Here is a 21,477-nt window from a genome sequence, read left to right as displayed (position 1 = left end):
AGGCATCCTGCAAAACACATGGCGCGACTAGTTTAGCAATTCTGTTTAAACTGAGTTACATAAAACCTCTTAAACACAAAGAGACGACACGACTCCTCTGAACCATCCTCTCCCAGAACAGTCAGGCCATTAAGCTCGGTTAAATATTGATGACTGGTTAATGATGGCACTGAAAGATGTGAGCTCTGCTATGAAGGGACACAGCCTGTCACATCTGATGCCACCGCGAGCAGTGAAATGTGGCTCCGGCATCTGACCCCCTCTTCCTGGGGGCATTTTTAGATAATTGCTTTCTCAAATGCAATCTACAGATTGTTTTTTCTCCCTCAAAGTCGTCTTAAGCAGCAGGTTTCCAAGTTTTTCCTAATTTCTTGTGACCCACATCTGGATTTAGACGCTGTGTTGCAGGCTAATTTGACAGGATTTCGTAAGCATCCAAGCTTTCAGCAATGCGGTGCCCCCAAAATCATTTTAGGACCTATTTTTAATCTTACTGCAGTGCACCACTTTTGGTCATTTCCTGGACTTTCACCAAACAGCTAAACCATTTATTACAGTGTCACCATGGCTGCACACAACTAAGGACGAATTAAAAACTACATTAAGTTCTGTAACTAATCTAGTGTTGAAAGAAAGGTTGCAGCAACTACTTAAAGCCTCAATTTATTCCAACAACCACGCATGGAATTTAAGACAGATTTCAATATATTCAGATGAAATATGAAACCAGGCCCGTTGCCATGTCAGCTAAATACAAAAGTTTATCTCTCTCCTCCGTGCTGACCCTAAGACTGTGCTTTGGTTAAGAATGTGTGCAGAGTTATTTACGGTATCTCGAGTCAAGCTGCCTGGCTCTGAGAAATATCTCTCCCTATATCTCTTTCTCTCTGTCTCTGGACTGTTGATCCATTCAGTTTTTTAATGCATTCTTCATCACTGCCTTGGCATCCAGAAATCACCTGCCAGATCACAGGACAAATTGAACCCCGTCTGCTGTTCTAGAATAAGAATGAGACTGAATCAGCGGGGCTGCTGCCGTGCAGAGCTGCAGAGGTCATGGCGAGTGTTAAGTTGCTGCTAGGTAACTGACTTGTCTTGTATGGCAGGAAATAAACGGCACAGACTCAGGATATTTCTTTTTTTTCAAACATTGTTCTTGAACATAATTCCAGATTATCCATGCGTTATGTTAAATAGAGGGCATGTTATCTAGTGTAGCATATCTTATGAGAAAAATGTTATCAGTGATCTCATAATAACCTCAAGTAATATTACCTACAGAGTAAAGGCTTTTATTAATCTCTGCATTAATAGCATTCATTGATTTAAATTTCAGGTCAATCCATCTTTAAGTAGTTGCAGATCCTGTAACCTGATATCCAGTTGCAGTATAACAGCGAGTGAGTAACTGGGGATGCACCAATCCAATCTCTTGGATCATAAGATTATTTTTTGGCCTTTATTAGACAGGACAGGGGATAGAAATAGAAATGTGGGAAGAGAGCGTTGGGATGACACAGCAAAGAGCAGAGGGTCGGAGTCGAACTCGAGGCCGTTGTGTGAAGGACTTAGCCTCTAAACATGGGGCACGCGCTTTAATCACTGAGCTACATCCCCGGAGAGCATTAGTGCTTATACTGACTTTGTTGGTTTAATTAAATGTACAGCTGTTTTAAAGTTTACTTAACAGAGACAATACATATAAACCTTATGACCTTGTAAGCTGGAGCTATTTTGCACCCCCTGTCCCCGGTTAGGTTGTTAGTAGCAGCTTAAAATCTGCAGAACATATAACAGAGTGTTTATATAATGTGATTATGTATGCAATGACATATAATGAAAGAACTGTGTGTGCTTATGAGTGTAGGTGTGATGATTCTACTTTGGTGTTGGTCTTCTTCTTCAGGGCATGTGTGTGGCAGGGGGTGTGGCTGGCTCCTGCAGCAGCAGACGAGGCACACCTGTTTCCACTCAACTCATCTACCTGCCTATATAAGCCTGGTCTTCACTCCACTAGATTTTGTGTTGCTCAGTACTACTCTCCGTACTTTCTGTGAACAATTTTCTAGTTACTTTTTTGCTGCCAGTTTTTGCAGTGCTTCTTTAGTTGTCAATTTTGTACTTAGCTGTGTTTTTCCTGTGCTCAGCTGTCCTGCTTTGCCAGCCTTTGACTCAGAGTTTTTCCCTCGTGCTTGGCCCTCATCAGAGGATATTGTTCGAGTCAGCCAAACCCTAACCCTAACCCTGCTCCTTTGTTGTTTTTGTGGACAATAAACTCTTTTTATACATACTTTCCAGTGTCAGTCTCCACTTTGGGGTCCAAACCAGATCAAAACCTAACAGTAGGTATAGTATATTCCCAATGTAAGCTTAAATGTATGTGACAAGTGGACCCATTCGGTACTCATTCAGTATCCCTGATGTTGTCTGAGCCACTGTTTTACTGGTGCGATGATAAGATGTTATCAGCTTATCTGTGAGCCTTTAACTGTCTGCAGTTACCTCTTTCTGATCCCCAGTTTGTGGCTCATCTGTTTCATTTTCTGATTAGTTGGCAGATTTTATTCAAGGTTCCTTCACTCTCTTTCTTTCAATTTCTTTACCTATGCCATTAAACGCCATACATATGGCGCTACAGCAATCCCTTGAGCATGATCTTTCCTCATTAATCAGCACACGTAAGGTATCCGACTAATATTATAATTGTTAATAGGAGAGAAGTCACATCAGTGCATCCCTTGTAATTTGTCGAAAGGCATCATGGACCTTACCTTTTGGTAAAGATCACATGTTCTTGTTGTGGGACTACACTCGTAATTTTTGTTTCCAAGATCAGGATTGAACATTTGACCTCTGCTTCACGTAAGCAGTCGCTGATGAAAGTCACTCATTTGCTTTTTCATGTGGTCTTAATGAACACTGAGTCTATTAGTAGTGAAGAAGCAACAGTGAGCTCTAACTAAAGAGTCACAAAGGAGAATTACCTTGATTGAAGATATTGCTCAGCTGGTGTGACTGCTGGAAAAATACAAAGGAAAAAAAGAAGGTGCATTTCTAACACCGACTTCTTAAACCCAATTGAGAACCACGGGGAGATCAGGGACACAAATTAAGAGGAGGTAGAAACAGTTGCTAATTTTTAATCACTTAAATCGCAGCTTTCACTGTGGTTGGCTTCAACCTTCTTTTATGTGAAACATGGAGCTGCGGTATAAGAAGCCAGCAGTCGCTCGGTTCACAGGGGAGCCATTTCTTGCCTGTTTTCCCAGACCATATGTTACTAATGAAGTTTAAATGTGTCCTGGAGTATCACAGTGCCAGCTCATTACAGCAGACGCCTGGGGTAAGATTAAACACTTCATACAAATTCAGGATAGAGGTCATTGTTACCGTCACCTTCACTGTGATCGAGGCAATTCATCAATTTGATAAAACTGCGCGCAACAGTTTAATAAAGGATATATGTATGGATGTAACGTCAACAGGTGAATACCCAATATGCTACTGAGACTTGTTCTTATATTGCCTTATGAGCTACCTCAATTTCCAAGAGGGTCAAAATGCAGTAACTCAGACCTTTCTCCTTCGGTACCTCAGACCTCTCTGCTCAGGTACCTAATGCGGGTTACATTGCTCCCTGCTGGTTGGTGGGAAAATGAGGAAAAACAATGCTGTTTAAGTTGTTAGTTGCTAAACAATGTATGCCGTTTTAGTTGTATAGTTAGTTGCTGGTCACACATTGTTTATTTAGTTTAATAAACAGCATTGGAAAGCTAATTGCTAGTGGCTTTTGAGAGCACAACAGGATGTATACAAAGCTTAGAAAGCTCATGTTAGCCAATTGCTAATCTCCAGTACAGTAGAGTAGTAGTGCCCTTGACTTCGAAAAGTCGGAACAAAAATTAAACTTAGGCTTTGTGGAGCTAATATTGAGTGAAGATTCAGTGGCTGAGTTACTTATTTTATTCCTCAAATGTGTTCAGAAACAGATGGCCAGCTAGAGTGAAAATAAGTTGAAAAAATTTTAGAACCGAAAATGTAGCTTCAAAGGAAGTGACATAATGCTACAACAGAACTCACAAACTTATTTTCAAACCCCACTGGCTCACAGAACTAGGTGCCTGAGGAGAGAGGTCTGCATTTGGACTCTTCTCTCAATTTCAGAAATGCTACCGAGAATATAAACTCCACCAACTTTGGTGATGTTAGCTTGCTAACACACTAAACTAAGATGGTGAAAATGGACATTTAACCTGCAAAATATCAGCATATTAGCTTTGTTATGTAAGCTAAATGTATAGCATGTTGATGCTAACATTTAGCTCAAAACCCTGCTGTGCTAAGTAGTCTACAGCCTTTATGAGCTGCTAGCATGACTTTTTGAGCAGAATTAGCTTCGTGTCTTTGTTAGCCGTTTACTGTTGAACTGGGTTACAGCAGTCAAAATCATCTAAACAGTATTAAATGTAACATCTGTTAGCAGGAGAATGAACCACAATTTAACAACTCATTATTACAGAAAACCAGATATTTCCATTCCTGTAATTGACAGCTCACTATTTTGAAATTGCAGTCTGTGGTGTGGCACTGGGCAGTGAACGGATGACCGGTTTTATTACCAGTAATCACTACAGGCTTGTAGCCATTTATTGGGTTAGCAGCAGTTCTGCTCTGATTGTGTGAGGCAGACTAAGGCTAATAGCTGGTGAGCTACTGCAGCCAGTCTCCCTAATGTTCGTAATTTATCAGCGCTAAGTCAAAGTGGCTGATTTACAGGTCAGATATGTGAATGGCTAAAAAAAGTAAAGTTATGACCCAATAAGCCTGACAAAATCTAAGTAAGAGGATATCACAGTCAAATCTGATGCCCTACAGTAAAACTCCTGACCTTGAAGTATAAAACCGCTTATTGCAGGTGATTCAGCCTCCATCTCTGGAGATCAGGATCATGTGGAAGGAATAATAAGACAGTTCTGAAGCCAAACGAAATTCTTCAACTGTGAAATATCTTTATTTATGCAATCATGAAAGATGGACTGAGTCCAATAAACACAATAACATATTCATCATCACAGGAGATCTGTACAAAACAATTAACTTTGTAGCTGTAGCAGGTGTTTTTTTCCTTATTGGTCAAAAGGCCAAAGATTAGTAATAAGACCATAAAAGTACATAACTTACGAACCGTAGTCATAAGTACTGTTAATAAATGGCAAATTAGTTTAATTACCAATAGTTAAGTCATGATTTGGTGAATACTAATCATTTGACAACATTAGTTAGAACTTAAAGTAAACAACAGTAGATGTGTCTTGATATACAATAATTTTATATCTTACAATACATTTTGTCCTGTGATCTTGGGATAAGTATGCAAGACTAAGTAAGAGGTACTTTAACAACTTCCATTATCATAAATTTAAGCACTGTGTTTTGATTTAACCCAACGTGTGTGGTTCAATTTACATCCATGAATTACTATTCATAGATTGTTTACAACTAACTACTCTATATTTGTTAAAGAGGAGCAGAAACATAAGAAAAAAAGCCATTACTTAACAATATCAAATAATTAACATGCACAAAACAATCACCATTTAACCATTAGATCATTATTTGCCATTTACTAACATTGCTGAACTAAAATGCTGCCCAGCATCAATATTTCACTCCTCCAGAGTTTCATCACGGCCGACAAATATCACTATTTGTTATACAGACTTATGGAGTCACTTTGATTAGTGCGTGTACACTGATGGGAATGATCATTTCGCTGCTTGGACAACAGTTTTTCACTGTTAACGATCTAAATGCAAAACAAAATGGAGTTAAGTATTCCAGTATTGTTTTTACAATATTATACAATTACCGAGTAATGCTAATTAGTGCACTTCAATTACAGGGGCGGCACTACAGGGAGTTCAACATACTCAGTAGTAATCAAATAGCTAATTACTGGATTACCTAGGCAGTGAAAGAAAAAGAGTCAAAGACAGTTCCCTTCTGCTCACATGTTCCCATCTTTATGCAGGTTTTCAGACACCCTAAGAACTCAAAAGCCCTTTTTCTTTTAAAGCAGGCATAAACCTCGGCTAAGTAATCCTCTGACACACCGCTTCAATCCCAAACTACAAAATACACGCTCCACTCTGAAAAGCCGGCAGTAGTGAGCTGCAGTGAGAACACGCAGGTACGTTAACACTGGCCTCAGACTTCTCATTGCTGTCTCCATGTTCACAGTAAACACAACTCCACAACAAACACCTAGACACTCACTCACACATGCACACGCATATACAGTATCTAAAAACATGTCAACGCAAAATATCAACTAGGTAAAATGCACTTTGTCAATAAGTTACAGTAAAACTCAACACTTTGGTCAAACTAATCTAGTAATGCTGTTTCTCTACTCAACATCAAAAACAAGTTAAGGCCAAAAATCAACCATTCAACAAGTCAAACAACAAAAGGTTCAAAAACAGACATTGAAAATATTTCTTTTTACAATATTTCCTCATAGAAAAATATGTTTGACTTGCACAGTTTCAAACATGGCCACAGTAAGACTCAATTCAAGCTCCAGTGCACAAGACAGCATCAGATTTCAGCACAAATCTATTGGTTCCAGTGCTGCTGTAGTAGACAGATGCAAGGGCATCCTGGTAGAAATTCAACTATATGCATGGAATCTATTGTACAATATACCACAAGCTACTTAAACTACCAAGCAACTCGCCTAAAGTTGCCAATAATGATCATTATCATTTGAATTTTGTAGATTAAGTTCTGATCGCTTTTTACAGCCGTGTCTTTCAATCTGTAAACATTTTTTTGGTCAAACCAACACTTTTCTACAAACTACTTGTTTTGTATTTCTCCAGTAGTTACAGTAACCATCAGGCAGCGACAGTGCAGGAAAAAACAAAGGCTCAAATACAATAAAATACAAATACAAGTCTTTGTTTCAGAAGCGAGTGCTGCAGCTAAATTGGGAACCACTGCGGTGTACTTTGATAGTGCAAATGTGACCTCAGGGGCCGAACCGCAGCGCTTCAGTGGGTGTGGACCCTGGTCTGAGGTGGCTGTCGAAAGGCGTGTTCTGCCTGACTGGTTGAGGGGATAAAGAGGGCGCTTGGGGGGGGGGAGGAGGGGGTAGGCCAGCCTCAACTGGGGGAAACATCTTACAGATGAAGTGAAATGGAGGCAGAAACAGGCGTTCGCCGAGGTCGGCTGATTTTGGCTCCAGATTGAACCTGAATGTCACAGTGCTTCTGTGTCAAGAGGCTCACGCAGGGGTGATGTGTGATGAGTATTTACATCGATGGATGTAAAACAGACAGTCGACATGAGCACCTGTCAGCACAGCAGTCTGAATGCGACCACAGTGAGGTGCAGTGTCTGGTAATTGGTTTCTCAAAGTCTCAACGGGGTTCAAAGTCGCCTCCATTATCCTATTTCTGCTCCTCTGAAACGTGTGTGTGTGTGTGTGTGCAGGAAAATGTGTCTATATTTACAATCTGAAATACATTCTTTTGATTTTTACAATTTGAGCTTTCCACAGACATTCGTATATATCACTGCCATCCCAGGCAACAGCTAAAATTCCAGGCACAAAGACTGAGCGACAATATCCAGCGAGCAGGTCACAAAAAAAAAGGGGCTGAACAGGATGCAGAGTGTAGAGGGCCAAGCAGGAGGTAAAGCCGAGCTGTGCGGGACACCAGCAGAGCAGATCCAAAGTACATGTACAGTAGGTAGCGATGACCCTGTGAGAAGAAATAAGGGGTATGAGCACACATTGGAGGAAAAGTTAACACAATGATTCGTGTTTGGTGTCTTGGTTACACAGCGCACATGTCAGTAATTGCACAGACGATACATCAAAATGTAAAATCAGTGGATTTCAAGCATGGGAGGACCTCGCAGTTGAAGCTCATCAGGACTTGCATAATCACAGTCATGGGCAAATTTACATGCAGTCCTCCCAGGGAGCTGCTGCTAATAATAGCATCTCTTACTCAGGTTGCAACAGGAATACTAAGTATCCAGAAGAATCATCTATTATTTGCTCTTAACTCTTTGCTTCTTTCATTAGTTTTCCTTCCTGTTTTTTTCCTTTGTGCTGTGAGACTATTTATAAAAAATAATAATCCGCCTGTGGCTAAATAGCAAAGACCATAATGTATCAGGTACATCACAGAACATAATCTAATCAAGATGGACGTTTATTGACTTTGCTGGAACTCAACAGTAGCGAGCGAAATCAATCTGTGTTTGCGTCAAAGCTTTGCGGAGCCTCGAGCTCTTAAAGGCTTAACAGCAGTGAAGTAAACGCTGAAATGCTGCATTATTCAACAAGGCTTTATTCACGCTACGCTAATGTTGCTACTATTAATGCAACTGAGGTTTTTTCTTACATGGGAAACAATAACAACTGCACAGGTGATGCTCTTTATGTCGGATCATGGGCTGTCTGAGGAGGCCTGTTCGTGATTAAAACAGGAGGTGAGGGTTTTTACTTTGCACGACACAGCGCCTTTGTTTTTGATGTAAGAAGTGCGATTGTAGCATCAAGTGTTTTAGAAGCTTAATCAATACTAGGTACCAAAAAGTCAAGTACATTCTATTCCATTTTCCTTTTAATCTGTCTCATACCTCCCCCCCATGTTTAGTACTCCTTTCAACTGATTTTCCAAACACAGAAACACATTCTGTCTTTTTCTCAGCACACCCTCCTGCAAACCTGCCCCTTTTGGAACTTTAAACGGTAAACAACTGCCTGAAACCGCTCTGTCCCGAGAGAAACCTGCATCATTTATGAAGGACAACATTTTGATTCGCAGTCACACGCTCTGCTGTGCAAGTCCAGATGTGCAGGACACAAGGGATCAGACAGGTTGTTTTAAAGCAGACACTTTAGCCAGATTAACTACACTCGTAAAAGTGAATGCAAGCACACCTGAAATGTCAGTTATAATCCTATAATGCACAAAATAACTGTGTCCACACAACAGCAGCAAGTAGGCAAGGTTGAGGTTGAATCTAGAACTGAGTCTGTAGAGAACTTGGTTTTTAAACTACGATGTTGAAGACAGTTTGGTAAAAACATTTTCTATTAAAGGGCCAGTTTGCCGATTTTCAACAGTCAGTCCTATCATGCTATTATGGGGAGCTAATGTCATTATGGTAGGGAAAAAATGCAATTTGGCTCTGTGCCTTTGTAGGACGCTATCTGCTTCTCCAGCGGGCCCTGGAAAACCTCCGCCAGACTACGTAAAATGCGTCATCCGGCAGAGGCCGATGTAATTTCTCGTTCAGAATCGTCAGGTTTGAAATGTAGACTGCAGACCTAGACGATCCATCGGTATATTCTCGTCGTATTTTGAATTCTGTACCGCTCTTAGCCTGCAGGGAGAACGGTAGTATTTCACTCCAGCGTCTCTCGCTGGGCCGTTCCTTTCAGAGGGAGGGGCGCAATGCACGCTGGGTGATGTAGGAATGTAGAATGGGGGAAACCACGAGCTGTTTGTACAACTTTCTCCACAGCTATGGCGCCAATTTCAAATATTATTGCTTCTATCGATTACAGAGAACACCAGCTTTGACTGACAGTGGCGTTTTCCAGGGACGAATTGCTCCTTTAAGCTTGGTCTGAATACTTTAAGGTAAGGTCACCATGTTTCCAGATCTCAAGGAGGGAGAAAAGGTATTATTAGGAAAAAAAACAAAGGACAACTTGTAACCTAAGATTATTTTTTAAACCTCCCATATATGAACAAAAAGATCTCACCTTGGCCCTGGACACTAAGACCCCTTTGTTCTCCTCTTCTATCCTCCTGCAATCCTAACATCTCTTTTCTTCATCAGGGAGTGGTGTCTCCACGGTGTATGGAGGCCCGTCCCCATGCCCCTTGTCCTCCACCACCACCTCCTCCTCCACCACCCCCGTGGTCTTTATCTGACTCGGGCTGGCTCTGGGCTCGCTCCGGCTTGGGGTTGGGTGTGCAGGGCGGGTCGGGCTGCTGCACTGACATGGTCCTGCGCAGGTGGGTGCGCTTACACAGGAAGTCGGGCTTTGCAGAGAGACCAAAGGAGCCTTTTCTTAGGACCATACGAACTGAGGGGGACTTCTTAGGTCGGGCTCTGTGGCCAAACTGAAGGGTGGAGAGGTGCGCTGCGTAGCCTTCACTCAGGAACTACATAAACCAAGGAAAGATTCAAAGTAAATGAGGAAAAGCAAAACCTTTGAACTATTTGCAGACAAAAAAGACAAATGAAAATTTAACTACCTGGCACTGACTTTGGTACTTTTTCGAGGGTCTGCCAACAATATAAATCTGTGGAGGGCTGAGGCCGAGCATATTGTAAACAGAGATGTCCTTCATGGAGCCATAAGCAGAGTTGATCTTAATGTGACACTGGTGAGAGAGGAAATAATCAGTCGGAGACGTGTTTGGCATTTCAATACAGCACAACCCACTGTGAGCAGGCAAGAGACGGAGGCAGAGAGAAATCAAGGGACCACTGTAGGGAAGAGAAGAAAATGTTTTGCATGATTTATTAAACCTCCCCAGTTAATGTCAGAAGGCTGGTTTGTCCCGGAGTAATACCTCCTGTATAAGGTTCCTGAGGAAGATGGTCTTTTGTCGCAGGGGATCGTGAACCAGGCCTTCAGAAAAGAAGATCATCCCGTGGGGGAAATTGTGCTGCGAGAGCCAGGACACCACGCGCTGCTTCTGCATATCAGGGCGGCCCGTGATGTAGATGATCAGATATCCCAGGTCCTGCCAGTGCCTGCGAGAGAAAACACCGTCAAAGAGGACATGCTTGAATGCATAAAACTTTCAGTGTGCACACAGGAATACAAATGTATGTCTAAATGTAGAGTGCAGATTCTTCTTAACCCTTTAGTTAATCTCTCAAGAGAAGACAAACACCACCCGTACACACTCAGAGGATCTTACCTGACAACATCGACAGCTCCGGGGCGGACCTTGGGGTCACTTCCCATGATTGACACACTTGCAGCAAAAGAACCATCGATGCTGAAAACCACACACTCCATCCCTCGTGGCAACACAGTCAAGTAGGCCTCTGCACTTGTTTGATCCCCCCTGGGGAAAAAAAAAAGACGAGGACTGCATCAGAAATGAGAGGCTGCATTCGCTACACATGCTTGTTATTCTCCTAAGACTCTTTATTCTGCACACGGCTATAGGACTTAATTTAATAAGTCTATTTTTCTATTTCATTAAACAGCACTCTCTTAAAAGGCACGCTACACGGATGCTTACTTGACCACCATTTTAATGGGATAGACTCCAAGGCCGAGCTTCTTGCTCTTGGGGATGGTATACGTGACCCTGCCGCTGCTGTTGGTGACCTCTGTGTCAAAGTGCACCCAGCGGCCAGACTGAGGTTGTGTCATCAGCAGGATGTCGACCTGAGAGGGGCAGGATGGGTCAACAAGCAGAGATTAATGTCGGTCTCAGATACACAGACGCATAAATATGGGAATCGATCACGTCGCTGCTTTTCACCTTTTCTCCAGTCAGAGTGACCATGTCCAAGGGGCCGTACATGAAGCGACCAACCAGAGTCTGAGGTCCGTCCTCGGTGGCAATGACATCATTCACCCTGTGGTTGGCGGTGACGTTCTGCAGCAGAAAACAGCAAGGAGTATAAAACTCAGTTCAGCCAAGGTTTGAAGCTTTTTATTGCTGCTTTATGTGATCTTTGGGAGCAAATCGTATCGTTTTCTAATGATGAATGTGAGATGAGGTACAAAGGATTGAGAAAGTAGACTCAAAGTGGACTTTGAGTTGAGATTAATTCACACATTAAGATCTGAAGGTCAAGAATAACTTCAATGCTAAAAGCTAAGAAAGCTTTTCAGAGACTGTCTGCGAGCTCACAAAGAGACTCAGAAGACCATGAGAGGACATGGTGCTGCTACCATCAGTATTTTAAAGGGCCAGTTCGGTGATTTTCAACCTCAGTCCTATTATGCTATTATGGGGAGCTAATGCCATTATGGTAGGAAAAAAAGCTTCTCCAATGGGTCCTGGAAAACTATGAGCCCAGACTATGTAAAACGCGTCATCTGGCCAGGGAGCTTGCTATACTACACTTCCTCAATCTAGGACGCCCGCCTCCGATGTCTGCAGTGTTCAGTTGAAAAAACGACATACGGTAAATGTAATTTGTTCTGTGACACTGTCCGCTCTCCTGTTTTCCATCCCAGACATTCCACATTAAAAACTGAGTAATGCATCGTTAAAATCCTCAGGTTTGAAATTTAGACGATCCACTGGTATATTCCCCATCGTATTTCGGATTCTGTACCGCTCTGAGCCGTTGCCTTGAGCAATCAATGACTGTAAACGGTAGTATTTCACTCCAGCGTCTCTCGCTGGGCCGTTCCTTTCAGAGGGAGGGGCGCAATGCATGCTGGGTTTTGTAGGAATGTTGAATGGGCGAAACCACGAGCTGTTTGTACAACTTTCTCCACAGCTGTGGCGCCAATTTCAAATATTATTGCTTCTATCGATTACAGAGAACACCAGCTCTGACTGACAGTGGAGAATTGCTCCTTTAATAGTGAAACAAATACATTTGAGTAATGTGTAAGGGTTGTTGGTAGTGACAAACCCATAGAGAATAAAAACCAGACTCTAGAGTTTCTGTTAGCCTTGGGAGGCTTTTGAGCACCTTTCAGCTCATTGTTTCAGTTTCAACACCTGTAACTTCCCTTTTCGGTCACTCTTACCGCTCTCATGAGAGTTGTTTACGGATAAAACAGACAGCTTTCCCCAAAAAAACGACACTACAATGAAACACTACACTTCCTCCCTAGCAGCAAACTACAAACAAAGCAGCTAGCTTATGAAAGCAGTGTAGCATTAGCAGCTAAATAGCTAAACACTTATCTCTTGAGTTAGTGGAAAGTAGAGGTAAGAAATTAGTAAATATCAGACTAACATAAGTCAGATGGCCAGAAACACGATCCAGATCAATGCTATATTGTTCTATATCTGCTTGTTTTGTATGTAGGGTAGGCCTAACAAGTTGTTTGCTAGCAATGCTAACCACATCAACTTGACAGTATGCTAATGTTGTGGCCAGATTTTCAGTTAATAAAGGATTAAAACAGCAATTCAAAGGCAAACTGAACTAACTGTAACAGAGTGCAAGGCTGGGGAAGTGGTGTTTGTACCTGTCTGAACAACTGTGAGGATCTACTAAAACCACCACTGTTGTTTGTCCTCGCCCAGCCTGCCTTAACAAGCCCTTAAGACATACAGCACTGTATAACAAAAGGGAAAACTTTTCCCTGCTTTGATGTATTTCAGTAGCAGATTTCTCTGCCTAGCCAAATGCCTCTGAAGTATGCACAGTGGGCACGTCCACATAAAAGGGTTAACTCTCTGTTAAGCTTCCTTGTCTTGTTCTCTTCCCCATATTGCACCATTCAGCGAGTACCTCCGAGTGAGCCAGCCAAGAAACACTAATCCCTAAATCTCGTCTTGCTGAGATGGTTGCATTTTAATAGCTTATTATCAGCAGAATTATACATAAGTTATAATTCTCGGCCCACCGTGACAGAAATTCTAATTTTCCTGCTGATTTCGCTGCCATGTCTGTAACCTTTACTCTGTCCTGGAGAATTTGGCTCGGCACACATACTCTTTTTCCTGCTTTTCTCCCAAACAGACTAGTTACATTTCTGCCTTCAAGACAACACGATAAAAGATTTCTTCCACAAACATGAGCAGGATTTTCCGCCTTAGAACAGCTGATAAAATGTTGACTTTTCAGCAAGAGTTGCAGCTTATGTAAACATGCGACAGCAATAAATTTAATTTGATCATTCCATCCCTGTCTGTTTCAATGATTGCGTCAGGATTGAGAGGCTGTGATGACATTTTGTTTACTTATATCTGCGCTGCTGTTTTGACAGCACTCAGTGAAAGATCATGTAGCATCTGCACATCATAAAATTGCTGAGCGCTGATGTGAGCAAACATGTTGTGGATGTATTTTTACTGGTAATGATAAGTGGCTAATGATAATTGATCTGAAATGTTATCCTGCATTAGCTTCGTCAACGACTAATCGTTTCTAAGCATGAGGTCGAACTGATCCAGTGACGGCGAGCATGTAGAGTAAACACACCATATATGCACACCTGTACATACACATACAGTACATAACAGTTAGACCTGAGGAGTCCTGACAGTGATCGAAACAAGTTAGAATTCCTCGACACATTTGGTACTCTCTGTGTCTTCGTATGTGAGAGCAGGACAGCAACACTCGCCTCAGTATCAGCATCCACTCACAGACAAGGTGTGGAAGAGATGAACTTGGGGGGAGTTCGGACCCCTGCCTGCGAAAGAGCAGCGAGAAAAAAAACAGGCCCACTAGTGTACCCTCTCAATCTGTGACAAAGGCCTCTCACCACGCCGAGGCAGATCAGAAATAGATGCCAAGTCTCTCTGAATAGTATCACTTTGCTGCAGATGAACTGGCTGTGCCCAGATTCAATCAGCACGGAGCGCGTTCAGGACTGGGGCCAAGCGCTTTTCTTTAAGCACTTACATCAGAAACGCATCACTCGGCCAAGGTGAGGCATGAACAAGCTGACACTGAATAAAGAAGCCTTCACAGGGTCGAATATAGATATGTTTCCATGGTGCTCCGGCTGCACACTTCTATTTATAGCCTCATGAAAAGCAAGCAGGTACTAAATTCTTTTCTTTTGAAAATGACAGATAAAAGGAGCATTTGACGGAGAGAAAAGTGACCTTGTTCTCTTTCTATCGCAGAGCCCAGATTGATCAAGTAAATGTGTGCGTCTGCTTGCATCAGTGCTTCGAGGTGAGAGTGGAGTTATTTAAGAAATTCAGGTTAGAGGCCGTTCAAATTGGCCACAGAGCTGAAGCACTCCAACCTCAGCAGTAAGTCATAACTGCATGTTTATTTTGAATGAACGCGAAACCAGGCCATCGTCTGTGTGTGTGTAGGAGGTTGTATTTCTGAGAATGAGAGGAACCTTAGAGACAACATTCCAGGTTGTGTAATATCTTGTGTCCGGGCCAAAAGAACTGGTTAAATAATTCATGAATTTGCTCACATAAAGTTAGAATACGAGCTTCTGAAAGTTAATTCAGAAGCCGTAAATTCACATTTCTGTTCTGGGACTGAATTTTAAATATACAAGATATGCCCTGGAATTATTTATTACCCTTAGTTTGACGTGCGTCCTCCTTCTGAGCCATTTTTCCCGCGGGCTGGAGGGGGAGAAGGGAGCCGAGTCCAGATTGTCCGCTTCCTGGGTCTTCACGCAGTCGCATCGCATGAGCTGTCAATGAACACAAAATATATAAGAGCAGGTATTTCCACTCAAAAGCCTTTGAAATAAAATCTGACATTACATTAAGCAGGCAGACCAGGTTTATCAGTAATGACTCCAGAGTCACCTAAGCACTTTCCCCTCCCATCTACGCAGTGAAAAATAGACAATTATTACATCTGAAGGCTCTAAATGAAATGTGCAGTTATGTTAATGGATCATAAAACACTATTCTGAGCGAGAGATTTTGTAGCAAGAGCAGAAGTGACACAGATTAAGGGCTGAGGGCTGATTTGGAGTACTCAAAGAAAATTGCCACTCACCTACTTCAAAGAGTCAAGGAATTTCGACTCTAAGACGAAGCTAGGCTCTTCCGAAACATTTGAAGACATATTCTTACATACTAAGCTTCAACGGTGACAAAAATACACAATTCATCTTTAACAAATCATTTCCTGAGCAGCCTTTGGATCGAGGACAATCTTTTAATATGACGGGGTATTGAGCGAGGCTCAAAATCACTGAACCAAAATAATTAACTCCAGGTTTATTAGCTCCCTGACGGCGTCGATAGCACCTCTTCTTTCCTGTGCGCTCTCCTTATTCCGCTCACGTTTCCTCACACAGAAGACATGCTGCAGCACAACAGAGGCAGGGTGAAACAAATCGTTCTTCTTTTTCTTCTCCGGGAGCTCACTGCTCTCTAATGATCAAGTTCAAAGACTGCCGGTGTTTCCAGTGGCTTTTAATAGAACATGACGTGATGCTGTTGTTGTTTTTTTCGGGCTCCTTTTTGGTATCTGAGGATTCAGTGAACATCCTGTATCAAAGATGAGATATTTTCCTGGGCAGCTCAGTGTGTAGAGAGTTGCGGTAACTCTGCGAGGGCTTAAGGTTTAATTCCTACTTAGAACTAGAAATAAATGCACTGGTGGCAGCATAAGTCTCACAGGCTGGGTGCTTATGGCTTAAGAAAGTTGATGATAGAGGTCGGGAAATGACCAGAGACTCACTGAGAACACATTTGCAGACCATTAAAATCCTAACCACCCGTAAAACCAGCTGGCACCACTCATAAAATCTCTGGCTTATCCAGATTCTAGCCATGCCCCTTTAGATTTGTACACAAACCCGCCCAAACTACAGAAGCCTGGTTGGATTTGTTCAGATTTCAGTCGTAAAAACTTCAAGCATGTTTGATAAAAGGGCTCTGCCTTGTTTCAGGCTCAACTGCGGGGCGTGAGTTGAATCCTAAACATGTTCACACAAGATAAAGTGTGCTGACTGCTGATAGTGACCTTGCCATCTATTTGCAGAGCGCTGCGCTATCCCCACAATATTGACCATCACTCAGGAAGACTAAATCAAGGTAAAATGGGCCTTTACATCATGTAGTGTGTTCTGGGCTGTAGCGCCGCCTGTCATGACTCAGCACAAACATAACTTGAGATGTCTTGACAAGACAAATTTTTTGGGCAAGTCTCCATATAGGTAGCTTATTTCTTATTGCTGGTTCGATCCACAGTGTCATGCTGCCGATGAAGGAGTGTCGACAACATCGCTGGCTAGCTGCCAGACTTCTGGTTATTACACATTCAGGTTTCCATCTGCACAGAAGGAGCCCTTGAACAGCTCTGCAGCATCTTGCTTCTCTGCTGTGTTGTTTGTGAAGCGAGAAGACATAATTTAATGGAAACAGCTGTTCCACAAGAAAAAGCATTTGCTTCAAAGACCAAAGAGAATATTGTAAAATATCCCAGACATGAAGATTGGCATTGTTTCCTGGAAGTCTCAAATGCATTGCATTGCACTGAAATGTGGAGTGGCATGTGGAGTTCCCCAAGGGTCAATCCTGGGACCCCTCTTGATTCCATTAACTTCAGTTGGATTGTTTTAAGTTTTGCACAACAAAGCGTTTTACTTTAGCTATTTCTATATCTTGAGTTTCTTTATGTAAAGCTCCTTCAATTATGTGTTTATTATAGCTGCAATACAAATAACTAAACGCTCTGTATTCTTATCTGCTGATTCTGCCAACTGCCTTGGAAGACGTTCCAACACAAGTTTCTAAAACGAAACAACATCATATTTAAGCTATAAAAAAAGACTCTACTGTTTCCAACATCACGCCTCTGTCCGTTGCCTCCACTCTCTAACTCCTACAACTTTCTTGCTGGTGGTTTTGTGATGTTGTACAGCTTAAAACATTTTAAGGTTTAAGGTGCTAAATAGATGATGCAGGGACAGCAAGTGGCTTCCTGCTGCTCGCATTGTGTTGAAACAAACCTGGAGACTGTGGATTTGGATCAGACAAAAGGTGTTATCCAGGATTATTTTTTTTACATTAATGGCCTCAACAAGCGACAGGAGATGTTCAATACTTGTTTTTTTTTAATCTGCTTTCATCAGCAACATGCTTTGAAAATCTTTCAATATTTTACTTTGTCAAGTTCAGTCTTTGGAAATAGCAGCCAGTCCTTCTGTTATTCACAAAGAGCCTACTTTTCCTTGCTTTCAGTTATTTTTAACATTAATTTATTTTTCTTTCTTTATTTAAAGATTCATTTTTTTGGCCTTTTGTCTTTATTGGACAATGGATAGAGCCGGAAATGAGGGCAGAGAGAGTGGGGATGACGTGCAGCAAAGTGCAGAGGGTCGAGTTGAACCTGGGGCCATTGAACATTCATTCTGAAATGGCATTTAGACGATGCTGCTTACCTAATCAAGCTAATTTATAAGCATGATGTAGCATAGGAAGTTGTTTTTGTACTAAACATTGAGGCAATACTTTTTCCAGTCTGTGAAACTTAGTGTGGATGAACAACAGGCTGTCAATAAATCTGGCCCACCTGCCGGAGAACAAAAGCTGCTACGTCAGTGGACTCCCAGTAGGAGGCGTGAAAGAGGTGAGGCAGAGCGACGGTAGGGAAGGTGGTCAGCACATCAGGGCAGTACAAAGCAAAGTCCAGCCTCTTAGAGCCCCACCAGCTACTGGAAACTGAAACACAGACACATATACACGCATTGATTTTTTAAATCTGAGGTCAACTACAGAGCTGTGAAACCTCGTGAACCTGAATTCATCTACAGGAGATAATCAGATAAATGAGACAGGCCAGTTGAGCTTCCCTCCCACTCACCGTTAGTGATGGTGTTTCCCAGCTGGCCCATGGAGCAAATCGACGTTTCACTTTCCACACTGGTCACGCTGGCTCTACGACCTCCGTCTTCTCCTCCGCCTTCAGGCTTCGTCTCAGAGGACGTCTGTGAAGCTGGACCTCCTGGAGTTTGATCACCCTCCAGGAACACGTTGGGATGGCCTTGAATGCTCTCGGCTACAAAGGGAAAGAAGAGGAGGGAAAGAGACAAGGCAAGGACAAACGGGGAGAGAAGAGGAAATGAAATGCTTTGATCACACAACAACTGCCTGGTCTGAATCTTTAAATCAATGCTGTTATTTTTCCTAATAAGATCGCCTCTTGCTGCGTATCGACTTGCTTTTGTGTTTTATCAACAGAAACCAAAGGCCAGCACTACGCAGGAGTCTAATGGCAGAGGTGTTCATTCCATTTGCTGTGTATGTCCCAGAAAGCGTCTCTCTCCTGGCTCTAGCTGAGCAGAATAATTTCATCGGGTTGGGTCCTTCTCTCCCACAGGCGCGTCTTAACACGGCTATTTCATATTTGTTCAGCGATAATACTGTGTAATAGGAAAATGAGAACTGTCTCTGGAGACCTGGATTCACTAGACATCATGGATCTACTTGTTATTCCCTAAGACGCAGAGCCTAGAAGAAGCACATTTCATCAATAATTCAATCGACAGAGGGAGAGTGTCTACCAGCTAGGTTCAATACGCTTTTATCTTAAACCCTATGATACAACCTGGGGACAAAAGGAGACTCGCGCTGAATGTAATACACCTTCATCCAAACAGCTGAACGACAAGAAGCGGCACAGGACAGCCTTAAAGGCCCGGCGCTTTCTCTAAATACACCTCGTTCTCCTCCTCAACCTGCATTATGTAACTCAAAATAAGCCAGACTCCGGAGAGTACTCATTATCCTGTTACCCAGGCCTCCTATGTTGCTGTGGATCCATTATGGCTTGACTCACGTCTGAATGAGTATGCACTCAGCCGCCGCGCTGCACATTGTGCTACAGATGAAACGCTGACCTCAGTGACAGCCAATAAACTGATCCATGTTCTTCCAGACAATTGAGCGGGATGTAATCAACATTTATATGTAGTATGCATTTGTATGCAAGTCACAAACAAGCCAAGACATGTCATTTACTCGCTCCCTTTTACTATAGGAAACATCAATCCAGTGGGATGTCTGCTAATGTGATGGAGTGGATAGAAGGAACAAACGAGGAGCTGGAGTCGGGAGCAGAACGGCTGAGACAAAATGAGAGCAAGTGCACCTGCTTGCCTGCAAACATTAAGCAGAGTACATCGTGTCTGGGTTGGCCTGTGCTTGGAGAGGATCCTGCTGCATCTCTGCAAAAAACAGATTCCTCTTACAGTATCCTCCGACACAGTTTCCTGTTTACATAACTCGTACTCACACCAAACACAAACATTACCTCCGCTCTCATTCAAAATCTCATTTACTCATCCAATATTTGTGTCTGGGGATCAGCTTGTATTTGCATGTATCAAATTTTCACCCAGTAAAGCCCGTCATTGGCAGATTAACCCCTCACTCCGCCGCGCGCTGGAATGGTTATAAATAACCCGTCAGATGCAGCCACATGTTGCGCGTAGCTGCAGAATACAGATGAACAGCCGCCCCCCTCGGACGTGAAGGAGGATCAGGTGAGGTTAATAAATCAAGGCAGAGAATGATCCACATTCTGACTGATGGTATCTGACACATGCTGCGTACGCTGCAGGGATGCCAGATTGGATGGTTTTCCATCTAATGGGTCTGCTTTTGAAGGGAAGAAAAATATGTATTTTTTGGAAGATATGTTTTAGGGATTTAATGTCATATTTGACTTTGTTATTTGACATTATTTAGCCAGAATAATACATGAAATACAGCATCATGTTTTTCACCTCAATTATGTGTAAGATCTATAAATGTTGGGTGTAAATGTATACACATTTCTGCAGCGTTAATACATGTGTGAGCACGTTAGTGTGAAAGATATGTATTTTCGGCGTCTTTGATGTTGTTAAGTCCGGTCAAATGACGAGAATGTGAGCTGACTTATAGCTAAGAGTTGTGAAAGTTGTTTAACTTGTATTCACTGGCTCGAGTTTCTGTGACTTTATTTTTTTATTTTTATTTTTTTGGCCTTTGGCTTTATTTATAGGACAGCTGAAGATAGACAGGAAATGTTGGGAGTAGAGAGTGGGGGATGACATGCACCAAATGATCGGTAGACCGGGAGTCGAACCTGCGATCAGTGTGACGAGGACTGATAGCCTCTGTACATGGGGCGTCTGCTCTACCGACTAAGCTAAACAGCGCCCCAGTTTCTGTGACTTTTGAGGCTTTATTTGGACATTGTTAATACATTTGCACAGACATTGCGTGGGCATACCTGTGCCGAGTTAATGTTGTAGCATTACATCAAGTTTTACTTTTTTTAGGGAACCATCGAGCATTTAGGAATAATTTAAGTTTTGTTTTATCGGGGCGCTGGTTTAGCTCAGTTGGTAGAGCAGGCGCCCCATGTACAGAGGCTGTAATCCTCATCGCACTGATCGCAGGTTCTTTCGCAGGACTCCCGGTCTGCTGATCATTTGGTGCATGTCATCCCTCACTCTCTACTCCCAACGTTTCCTGTCTATCTTCAGCTGTCCTGTAAATAAAGCCCAAAAAATAATCTTTAAAAACAAACAAAAAAAAAAGTGTCGTTTTATCGGCAGTAAAAAAAAAACGTGGTAAAAATGACGTGCCGATCATATCCTGCATCCCTAATGGGAGGCTCTTATATGGCCGCTGATTGGTTTACATATCATTGAAAGCTTGGTCGGTCTCATACAGACTGAACGGCCAGACAGTTATTTGCAGTCTTTTATAATCCGACGATATTCTTTAATATGGGCGTGATTGGCAGAAAAAACTGTGGCTGCAGACAACAACAGCTCTTTTTATAGTTGGC

General features: G+C 42.4%; 1 protein-coding gene across 1 annotated transcript in view; it reads right to left on the bottom strand.

Annotated features, from left to right (window-relative positions):
- Positions 1-4,985: 4,985 nt before the first annotated feature.
- pitpnm3 (PITPNM family member 3) overlaps positions 4,986-21,477 on the bottom strand; it is an 89,544-nt gene continuing 73,052 nt past the window's right edge. Inside the window, exons 11-20 of the mRNA XM_069668874.1 lie at positions 18,499-18,693; positions 18,208-18,356; positions 15,251-15,367; positions 11,544-11,660; positions 11,298-11,446; positions 10,968-11,117; positions 10,614-10,797; positions 10,293-10,421; positions 9,794-10,199; positions 4,986-7,769 (exon numbers count right to left, since the gene is read on the bottom strand). Of these exons, the coding sequence (XP_069524975.1) occupies positions 9,867-10,199; positions 10,293-10,421; positions 10,614-10,797; positions 10,968-11,117; positions 11,298-11,446; positions 11,544-11,660; positions 15,251-15,367; positions 18,208-18,356; positions 18,499-18,693 (1,523 nt within the window). The 3' untranslated portion in view covers positions 4,986-7,769; positions 9,794-9,866. The remainder of the gene's footprint in view (positions 7,770-9,793; positions 10,200-10,292; positions 10,422-10,613; positions 10,798-10,967; positions 11,118-11,297; positions 11,447-11,543; positions 11,661-15,250; positions 15,368-18,207; positions 18,357-18,498; positions 18,694-21,477) is intronic.

Source organism: Semicossyphus pulcher, unplaced genomic scaffold, assembly GCF_022749685.1.
Source record: "Semicossyphus pulcher isolate SPU_LCO1_2020_fin unplaced genomic scaffold, fSemPul1.0.p SCAF_19, whole genome shotgun sequence".
In the NCBI taxonomy this organism is placed as follows: Eukaryota; Metazoa; Chordata; class Actinopteri; order Labriformes; family Labridae; genus Semicossyphus; species Semicossyphus pulcher.
The sequence above is the reverse complement of the archived record's forward strand: the minus strand, read 5'-3'. Positions and strand labels throughout refer to the sequence as shown.